The 11,539-nt window shown below is 39.6% G+C and overlaps 1 protein-coding gene across 2 annotated transcripts in view; it reads right to left on the reverse strand.

Annotated features, from left to right (window-relative positions):
- qsox1 (quiescin Q6 sulfhydryl oxidase 1) overlaps positions 1 to 11,539 on the reverse strand; it is a 30,910-nt gene that overhangs the window by 15,318 nt on the left and 4,053 nt on the right. For both annotated transcript variants that reach the window (XM_032525633.1, XM_032525632.1), the window contains exons 5-8: positions 10,943 to 11,033; positions 10,563 to 10,708; positions 6,855 to 6,989; positions 6,642 to 6,771 (exon numbers count right to left, since the gene is read on the reverse strand). In XM_032525633.1, coding sequence (XP_032381524.1) covers positions 6,642 to 6,771; positions 6,855 to 6,989; positions 10,563 to 10,708; positions 10,943 to 11,033 — 502 coding nt within the window. The remainder of the gene's footprint in view (positions 1 to 6,641; positions 6,772 to 6,854; positions 6,990 to 10,562; positions 10,709 to 10,942; positions 11,034 to 11,539) is intronic.

The raw sequence follows: 11,539 nt of genomic DNA on the forward strand, positions 1-11,539 counted from the left end.
AGCCAGACTAAAGCCTCTTCCTTCATTAAGATCCATTTCCTAAGCCACTAACAACCACTTAGCTGCTGTCTACTCAGTGCTTCCTCCTGATGTGTATTTACATCCTTTCAAACTAGCACTACCATGGTAACAACCACAACTGTGAGGAAACATGATACTGTAACTAGCAGAGGTAGGCACACAAAGAGAAAGAGGAAATCCAGCTGATGGGTGTCTGAGACCAGTGATGACAGAGTAAAGACATACACAGACAAACATGTCTTCACACATACGTTACTGACAATAGAAACAGCTGATGTCTTCAGAGAAGAGCGCTTTAATACATTTCAGCTAAATGTGCTTCCTATTCTTACTGTAAGCCTCCCTGTGGAACATTTTATGATAATGGTCCTGTTTCAGAAAAAGGGATCAAGCTTTTTCCAAGACTTCAACAACAGACAAATAGACTACTTCCATGGTAACTTTCATCTAGGTCTGCAACTACAGTAACAATTATTTTTATTATTAGGGATTGATCAGCTGATTACTTTTTTAAATAACTGATAAATAATTTTGTCTATTGCATGATGGTAGTAAAAATCCCCGTTATAATTTTCCAAAAGTCCAAAGGTGACATCTTGAAATGTCTTTTTTGCCAGAGCAACAGCACAAAACAGAGATATTCAGTTAACTATCACGTATGACAAACAAAAGCATCAAATCTTCACATTTAAGATGATGGATCTAGCAAAGGTTTGGCATTTTTGCTTTAAAGAAATGACTAAAACCACTGTTTCATTATTAAAATATTAGCCAAGTAATTGTCTAAGATTATTGACTAACTGTTGCAGTTCTACTTTGTTTGTTTTACTGATTTTTGAACAACATAAGGTAAAAGCATCACTCAACAATTTGTTTAACCATAGCTCTTGTCAAAGTGCATGAGGAAAACAAATACCAGAAAAAAAGAGTAAGCAGATGACAGAGAGCTTGCGTCATCCAACATGTGGACCTTCACGATTTGCATCACTGAGTCTTTTTAAATTGGCTTCCTCCATTTGTTAAACTAAATAAACCTGCATACACTGACCATCTTCCACACGCACGCATGCTCACACGCACACACACACACACACTTTTCAGACCAAGGCTCAGCCGACTATTCATCACCCTCTAACAGGATCTGTGGGTTACACCCTGACTACTTAACCAGACCCCCAGTGATTTGCTTAAACCTCCTTGTCCAAGGCCGACAGAGTCCTGCTCTGTTCTGCATCCTTCCCTCTGCAATGGAGCACTCTTGACTCCATGCAGCGCCTTCCAACATTAATCAACTTGGCCTGCAGAAAACTGTCACTGTGCAAAAACAGCTGGATTTCAACATATTTGTTTGTACTGGACCATTCAAGTTAACAATATAAGCAATACATAAGCAGCTGCCTTGCATAATTAAAAATCACAGTCAATCACAAGTATACTGGTCATTTAAAATAAATAGAGGTGTCAGTCCAAAAATGGTTGTGAAAACTGGTGATACTATGTGGTTCTCAATAAAAAATAATAGAAATGAGATGTGCACTACTTCAACATCCAACACACACAATATTGGTGACAGCAACAACATGGCCCAATAAATAATTAACAGAAACAACTGTTTTATAAATCCTTACTGATCATAAATCATCACACACACACACACACACACACACACACACACACACACACACACACACACACACACACACACACACACACACACACACACACACACACACACACACACACACACACACACACACACACACACACACACACACACACACACACACACACACACAAAGTTGCAAAGGGCAGACAAAGGCCTGTCATGTGTGCTGCTCACTGCAGGAAAAGAGATCTAATAGGTTTAGGCCTGGATCTGGGGTCCGGATGCCAACCGCTCAGAAAAGCTCATTAAACAGCCATATGAATTTAACCAGAAGAGAAAACGCAGGTGTTTCTCACAAATGGGTTTAACTCTGCATCACCAAAGCAACACTATTCATGAGATCTCTGGGTCTGGGGATCACCTTTAAACTCAAATGTTCATCTTTATAATTTTATTTTTACAACAAACAATATTTATGTAGTCATATATTAGTCAGTTTGTCTTGCTCTGCTTCATCACTATATATATATATATATATATATATATATATATAAAAACACATTAATTTCCCTTTCTCTTATTCTCCCTGTCAGACTCCCTAGCCTTGATCAATGATGTCAAATGTATTTCACTGATATATTGATCTATCATATGCCAAAAACAGTGACAGGCAATAAAGAAAAGATAGGTCAATTGACAGCATACACATTCAGGCGACAGTGAGACAGTATAAATATAAAGCTATAGTGCGTAGTTTCTGTCTCCCCCATGAGGAAATCAAAGTAATGACAGCAACAGTGTCGGCGCATCCACATGATACAAGCCTACGTGATCGTGCATGCCCCCCCCCATGCAGTTGCTAGTAACCACGGAGGACTCTTCAGATGAGATAATTATTTTCACTCGAGTTTCTGCCCACAAAAGTCACCAGACGACAGAATCTTCTGTACATACAGAGAGTGTTGAGTGGAGCTGATAGTCTTAATTAGCTTTGTAGCAACTCATTTGGCAATGGCTTGAATGTAACGGACGTTCATTAAGATCTAAAAGTTACGCACTAAAGCTTTAATTTAACAGATTTACAGTAGAACAGAAGTGCAACAGAAAAGAAGTTTTAAAATGTTATACCAAAAATAATACTGCCTGTTTTCCATGTATTACATGTACTTACAGCACACTTCTCTCCTTCATGAATACTCACTCTTGGAAACAGTGTTTAAAATGTAATTACGAGAGAAAATAGTGATGCTCGTTTTAGATGATTCATCGACAACAAACATCACAGTGACACAAAAACTAAAAATGGATCTTTACTGATCAAATTCAGTATTGGGAATACCTAGTAGTAAAACTGTAAACACCAATTTTATCACCTCTACTAGACATCTCCTTCTGCATTTGTTCTCTCTATCTTGACAAAACACACAAGCATGCACATCCCCTCCTTTAAACCTGTATCCCTCCTGCCCCCATCCCAGTTGGACCATGACAATCCCCTTCACCCTGGCAATATGTCATCCCTGATCCGATTAGTATCAGCAGCACTTGAGAAACCGCAAGCTCCTTGTGGTGAGGGTCCCGAGAGGGAGGCATCTGTTGGCTGCAACAGGACAGACCAGGCCAGGCACGGGGCAGAAGACAGTGTTGAGGCCCCTTGGTAATAATCTAACTTCTATCCACTAGGGAAGCATGGGGGGACGCTGCAGACACGTGCCACAGAGTGGAAAACAGGCAAACAGCTGCCTCACCGTTACACACAAATACTTTAAAAAATTTGTCACCGAGAGGAACCTACTGAAAAAAGCCAAAAGAATCAACATTTTTGTTGAATTGCTTATTATGATACATTACATGGACAGTTGGTTATAAAAGAGAGCATCTTTGGTAATATAGGTGTTCCTGAGCCGTGGCGTGAGAAGGGCGAAGCCTGGGTCTGTTTAGACCAAAGCCCCCCTCTTAATTCTTTGTTTTATTCCCCTGCCCCTCTGTCCCCTATAGGCTGAAGGGCTTCTTTCAAGAAAAGCAGGATAGAGGTGTAATCCTTAAAAACCTCGCTGTAATGCTCTCATGCTTCCCAAGATCCAATTTTTTAATCCTCACATACATGTAGAGGCTTCATAAATCCGGCTTCAGCCTCCTGACAAGACAGTAAATCTAGTAATATTATGACCGGGTGCAACAACAAAAAAAGATGAAAAAAAAGCCAACATCCACCATGTTTACATGTTTGGCTAAAGATAAAATGATGGGATGATTGTGGATTGGAAAGAAACAAACAATTCATGGAAAAACAATTCTTGGACCAAACAGTGTATTTTTTTTTAGGTCAGGGTATAAACTAAAAAGAATACATGAAGGACATAAATACATATTCATTTTCACACAGACATTGCTTTTCCTCAAGTTGTACAAAAGCGATTTTCCAGCAAAAATACCAAATATGTTTCCAGCTTCTCAATGGTGAATATGTGATTTTTTCTTGTGTTTCATTAAGTAAACTCTATAGCAAAAAACATTTTGGGTTTAGGACTGTTAGTCCGCCAAAAAAGCAATGACGTTTTAGAGTTTAAATGATTAATCAAGAAAATAATTAATCAACAGATTAATCAACAATGAAAATAATAATTAGTTTCAGCCACTATACACATGCATAATGGCAAGCCCACACAATATCATCCATGCAAAGACAACCCTCAAGTATGCAAATACACTCTGCACTAAATATTCCGTTTGGTAAAAGTTCAAAACTGTGTCATGATCGAGGAAATGTGTCACCAGTGTAAAGTGATGGCACTCGGCACTGTGGTCTGGACATCATGAGTCACTTTCACTCTAATCTAATCACATGACTCATGCAGGGAATTCCGGTGTCAGAGTTTTACATTTAATTGTCTTATATTTAGCATTTAAACTGCATTCTATGTAACTTGATATAACAATGTAGTCATTAAATATGGGTTTGCTTTTCCAAATGCACCTGTAAGCATTTTCTGTCAGTCTATCCACTCTCATCCCAAACCTCTAGTTTCACAATTGCTTTTCTTACATTAACTGTTCTTAACAAGCTAACTGACTCAAAGGATTCGGCCTCTTTGTAGCGAAGCTCGCTCAGTCAAACAACAATAAGGGGAAGTCAGCTGCAACAATGACGACCTCCTCAGCTACACAAAGCCCTGCTGAGCGGCTGGTCCGTCATGGTAGGGGGACAAGCTAAAAATACCACTGGGACCTGCCACTATTGACTAAACAAACTGGAGCTAATGGGAGGCCTCAGTGCCACACACACACACGCACGTACGCATGCTTGCTACAACGCCTCCCTAGAGAGTGAGATATAATCAGGGAGATTGGTGGCAGACTAGGGCAGTGAGACAGCCTGGTGCGTAGCCAATAGGGACAAGGCTAGCAGGTCAGGCCTCATCATCACAACATGTTTTCCTGGCTGGCACCCTTCAGTGAGGAAACGAGGGAACAAGGGAGCATGTGATCAGTAATGGAAAAAGAAAGTGGGGAAAAGTATGTAAATAAAGGTTGATAAATCAAACAAACGTGAGACCCTGGATAAAAAAAAAAAGTATAAAAAGAAATATTTATCCTTTAGATAGATAGATAGATAGATAGATAGATAGATAGATAGATAGATAGATACTTTATTCATCCCAAAGGAAATTTTAGGCATCTAGTAGCAAGACAACCATAACACAACAAACACATATATCACACATACATAAGAATAAAAATAACTCACAGAAATGCAATGACCATGATAAGGTAAGGCACTATGGTAGACTTTGTGCAAAAGCAAAAAGTGCAGGGATTGAACATTGCAGTAGATTAAATATGAACTATGACTATAAAATATAAACATAATCTATAAACTGACTGATTGAATAAGTTGGAAAATGGAAGAGGTGAGGACGGGGGGTGGGGTGGACCACAGAGGCTTGGCACATACAGAAATGCTTGTGTGAAACCCCAAATAGCAAATAGTTGCATGTGGAGAACAGAGGAGGGGAAAGAAGAGGAGGAGGACTAGTGTCTGTGTCTGCATAAAGCCTGTGGGTGGCAGCCACGCTTTAATCCCCCTGAGAGCCAACATGAAGAGGGTCAACAATACTCGAGAGAGTGTTTGTCCTCCTGCTCTAGTCAATGGCATCCACTTCTGCTTTCAGTAGCGTGTGTACAAGGCAAAAAACAAAAGTGAATTTAACAAAACAATTAATTAACTAAATTTGCAAAATACTCTTATGGATTCTAAAGGAACAAAAACATGTTATGAAGAGGACCTTGAGCTAAATTCTGCGAAACAGCAGCTCCAATCTAAAATGTGAGCAGACATTCTGCTGTCTAACTCTCCATCTAGTGGTGACCTGCTGTAACTACACATTTCTTTTAAAGATTGTTTTTTGTCGTCCCCCCCCTTTATTATAGTGATAGTAGACAGACTGGAAAGTGGGAGAGAGATGGGGGATGACAAGCATCAAAGGGCAGCAGGTCGGATTTGGACTCAGCCAATATGGGGCAAACGCTCTTACTGGGTGAGCTAAAGGCCGCCCCGTAACTACACATTTCTGACTGGATGTTCGTTATACTTTTTTTTATAGAAACAACTCAGTTTAAACAGATTTTATTTTCCCTATGAAGCAAAAATGTGTTGTCTTTCCTGATCCCCATAGTTATCAATCCTCTGTCCCCTGGTGACAAAGACAGCTATGAAAACGTTTCCAATAACAGAAAGAGAAGAGTAAAATGAGGGGAAAAGTGAATGAGCTGCTTATTAAACGACAGAATACTCATAAATGAGAAAACAATGAATTAATTAAATACAGCATGTTCCGCACAGCAACATTATTTTTTGAAATCTGGTATTTTACCTTAAAATTTTTGTGTTAATGATGTGGTCTGCAATTTTTACGTTTTTGAATAAACATTGAAAAAAATCTAAATATTATAAAATAATGAGCCATAATCAATGTATATTGTGTGTGTACATTGATTTATCTGCTAACTTTACCTTTGCAAGGACAGAGATGTACTTCTTGAGAGAAGTCAGGGCATCTCCTTTGATGAGGGTATGGGCAGCTACCTCCACACGCAGCGAGTAGTGCAGCGTGGACTCCAGGTCTGCCAAGTACACCCTGGACCTGGGCACACAATCACACACTTTATGTCAACAAATAATAAGAATGAGCATACAAAAAGATAGAGCCGCATGTATTGTTCATACCTGTTGAAGGGTCTCCACGGCTCCTCTGTGCTGTTGGTGAGGACGTCTGGGGTGACCGGTAGAGGCTTCCCTGACCGCACCACCCCCGGCAGCCTCTGGAGGGTGTAAGAGTAGAAAGTACGAGCCTCTATGTTGCTGAGGGAGAGAAGGACAGGTGAAACTGACCTTTAATTCACCCAACATAGACTATATGCACAAACGCATGTGGACACATACGGCTTTGACTTATGAAAACTTTATAAAACAGCCACGCAATTGCATTTTATTTTCAGATTCAAAGCACCACTTTACCAGCACTTGTTGCATTTTTTTTCCGACACACGTGAGACCAGGTCGCCTCACCAGGTCGGTCTCACAGGCACTTACCCCAGTTCCCCCATACAAAAACAACTTTGGTCAGAAATATTTTTTTTATACATCTACCAAGATTTGGAATGACATTCCGTATCACATCAGAACTCTATCATCCATCACATATTTCAAAAAGGCATACAAACAGCTCCTTCTTAACAGTTACACTTGCACGCATTAATTAATTTGTTCATGTATTGTCCAAGCCTTGTTTGCAATGTCCGTATTTGTCTAGCCCAGCTGATGTCTTGTATAAATGTCTTTGTCCTTATGTAACTGTATTGTTGTTTTAGTTGTCTAAATTTTATCTTTCCATATTTATGTCTTGTAGTAATGTCTGTCCTGACGTGCTGGACCATGTTTTATGTTTCTGCAGAACAGGAACCTTCTGAAAACCAGTTTTTAAACTGAGTCAGGCCCGTTTTTTTACATTGTAATGGAATGTTACTTTTTCTAACTTTCCTGTATAATAAATACGAATGAATGACACCCCTCTCTTGCTTTCCTGGTAAAACATTACAATGATCCCATGCACAAAGAAGGTCCAGAAATAAACATTTTCCAGTTTGGTTTGAAAGAATTTGACCCATCTAACACTTTCTGATCAACTGAAAACCCAGACCTTATCACTTAACATCAGTGGCCGAACACACTAATGCTCTTGTGGCTGAATGGGAGCAAATCTCTGTAGCCATGTTCCAAAATCTTGTATAAAGCCTTCATTGAAGAATGGTGGCTGTTATTGCACAATGTTAATGCCCAAAGATTGGAACGAGATCAATCAACAACAATCACGTGTTTGACTGTACACTTTTGGCCATATAGTGTACATGTAACCCACTTTGTACAGCAATACGAAAGAGCATAGCTTTATTCTGCAAGGAACCTGAAACAAATGCACAGTTTTTTTATTTGAACCTTTTGTTTCAGTCTGTTTTCAGTCCACTTCCATAAAAATTGTTTTATGACCTGTATTTCTTTGTGGCCATATATTTTATACACTTACGGGAATGCATTTTAAATACTGAGCAGATGGTGCCAGAGTAGCATGGAACTAAGAGAGATCGCTAAATTTTTAGCTATATGTGATAACCCTGCAACAGCCATTAATTCTCTCTCTCTCTCTCTCTCTCTCTCTCTTTCTCTCTCTGAGAGAGAGAGAGAGAGACAGAGAGTCAGAGACAGAGAGAGAGTAGGGCAGAGACAGAAAGAGAGTATCGTAAAAAACAGGAACAGGATGGTAATAAAGTGGATGGATACTCTGGGCCCACGCTCACTCACACCAGCCAGGGACTCAATTACACCTGTGTGTCTGGTGGGAGTGTACAGATGTGGAGGGAGAGCCATTCATCCAGTGATCCCCAGGGCCGGCGGGCAGGCATCAGGGTGGGCTGGGAGAGAATGCTTTCACCTGGGACCAGCACACATTACATGCATGACGGATGTGACACACACACGCACACGCATGCGCACGCGCGCACATGCACACGCAAGCCTCTCCCAGGATCAATCAGACATTCAGCGATGATGGGAGGCCATCTGTCGCTGTGTGCGGCTGGGGCTTGTTTGGCAGGTGAAGCCAGAAAAGCAATGACATTGTTTTCATGCAAGAAATTAAAAAACCTCCCCTCTGTACAGTGATGGAGATGAGGGGGGTTGGAAGGGGAGAGATGGAGGATGAATAAATAAATCAGCAATAAATCATTTCCTTTTTGCATTTGTCAACTAAAAAGAGTCCTCTTTGCATGCCAAGTTATTGAAACAGCCAAACAAAGAGGCAGAAACAGCAGATGAATTTGCAGGGTGAGGAATGATCAGCGCTGCTTTATGATAGTGAATAATGGGAGCGAATTTGATGCTCTGATCCCATTAAGAGGCCAGATGTTTAAAAGCATTCTCATGAATAGGGTTCAGATAATGAGCACACGATGAAGGTTTGTGGCAGAAAGCAAAGTTGTCGCCTGTGGAACAACAGGAACCAAGGGAAAATAAACTTGGTTTGTTTATTTCAGATCAAGCTAAATAGAAATTACTGTAAAAAGTTAGAGATGTTATTTGGATATTTACAAAACGATCAATATGTACCGAGTACAGAGCATACAAGAACTATACATAAACAGTTTATGTTGCAATAGCCTCACAGCTTCACATATCACATCCATCCACTTGCTATTAAAAATGTTAGCCCTACAAATCGAATGGTGGATAGAAAAACACATTCAGAACAGTAACAACATTGTTTTTCTGATGTGTATTGTTCTGTACTTCACTTACTCAAGCTCAAGCTGAATGCACTGTTATGTCATGTTGGAGGCGTCGGTTGTTACCGTTTGGCACAACCACAATTTGGCCTCCTCTATTTGCATGCATTGTTCCAAACCAGCTAGTGGGGAAAGGCAATGCACAATAAAACCTCCAGACAGCGAGTCTGACCCAGCGCTGACTTGATTCTTCTGTGCCCCTTGTTGTTAGTGCAACGCCACAGAACAGGGGAAACACTCCAGTGTATAAATTCAAGTTCTGTCCTGCGCAACCACACATGTGTTTTCACTTATTCTGGCTAATTAGACCTCTGTTTAGGTGGAAGTTGGAGAGAGCTATGCTGAAATTACAAGGTCACCAAACCTCATGAGCCAAAGGCATAATAAGGGTGTAACCTCTCTCACCATTATGGTAAGACGGGACAGGAAATACGGTGGGTTTAATCAATTACAATGACTTAATAAAAAAAATAAAAACATGTTATCTGGTAAATTATTCAATATAAATAAAAGGTTAAGTAAGGCATATCTATGGTGACAGATGTTTAGGTTGTGGTGGAGAGAGACAAACAAGTCCCGCAGTTCACAATGTTTAATAAATGTAGACTGCCCTCCACGCCGGCCTGTGTGGCTTTATTTTTCTTAGTTAGTAGCGATCTGTTTGGAATATAACGTTAATGCTAACTATTTGGTCTTTGTAATTTGTCTAAAAAAAACAACAGTTACTGACACTTGAAATATAAACACACCACATCCTTTAGCAGGGAAAGACCTGACTGTGGGAAAAGCAAATACAGTATAAAAGCCTTCATGGACTGGTGTAACAAATCTGTTTTCTAATATTACCATTAGGGATACATATACAATTAAAATGTAGAAAACAACAATTATTATTATCATCATCATAAATCTCTATACTGCACAATACATGTTTCTTTGAAAAGAACACAGAATCTTAAATTTGGCATATCTTTGCACTAATTTTCTTATAATTTTAATGCAAGCTGCCAAATATTGTCAGGCTAAAAATACTGTAGTTATGAATGGCATAGCACTGTATAATGCAGTGGAAGTTAAAGAGTGCACAGATACTCACACTCTGAGTCTGGTAAAGTTGCCTTGAGGAGAATAAAGGTAGCAGGATGGAAACTCAGTCACTCCTAGTTTGGTTACCAGACCTTCCTCAGTGCTCAGGACTCTCCGCACTGCGACGTTCTCGTACTGTAACAAGTCCAGGGTTACCTGAAGAACACACATGCACACACTTCAACTTAAGATCTTTATATTTCAACATATGTCATGTTTATCTGTGATGTGAAATAATTTCCAGTCAAACATTACAACAGCTTAAGACGGTCAGAGAGAAACTAGATTTAGTATTTCTGAAAGCTTATCTCTCCTGATGCACAAAAATAAATAATATTCATGAGGAGAAACAAACACACAGCTCAGGTTGGTGGAAACGTGACCCATTACCTCTCGCCCGATGTAGGATTTAGTGTCCTCGAAGATCAGAGCCAAGTGTTGAACGCTGTTGGTCTCAAAGAAGCTGTCGATCTCTGCTTGGCTGGACAGAGAGATGAGCAAAGAATTGCCAAACATCACCAACAAATCTATAAGGCTATTTATCTAGCAGATGATCAGAAAGAAGAATTAAATAAGAGCATATGACATATTTTATCTAATTAAGAAAAAGGGATATTCTAAATTTATCTAAGAAGACTTTAGTTTATTTGGATAGTTTTTTTTTAAGGTTTTTAAATGCCTTGGCTCTACTTTATCTACAAGGCTACTTTTTACCTGAAGAGCATCCACAACCATAAACTTTAAAGCTACTGTGTGACATCCGGTTTCACATATGTAAAGAAGAAAAGAAGAAGATAATTGCATTATTCTGAGAGAAAAAATGTTACGTTTCCTTTAAATGTAAAAGTAGAAATAAACTTAATAAACTTGACTTCCTGCTTCCTTTTCCTGCACCACTATGACAATAAACTGTGTGTGTAGTGTCTGAAGAGTGGGCGGAGCAGCGTGGCCTACTAGTGAAGACCTATAAAAACTAAAAACTAGTGA

This window comes from Etheostoma spectabile, chromosome 9, assembly GCF_008692095.1.
Source record: "Etheostoma spectabile isolate EspeVRDwgs_2016 chromosome 9, UIUC_Espe_1.0, whole genome shotgun sequence".
In the NCBI taxonomy this organism is placed as follows: Eukaryota; Metazoa; Chordata; class Actinopteri; order Perciformes; family Percidae; genus Etheostoma; species Etheostoma spectabile.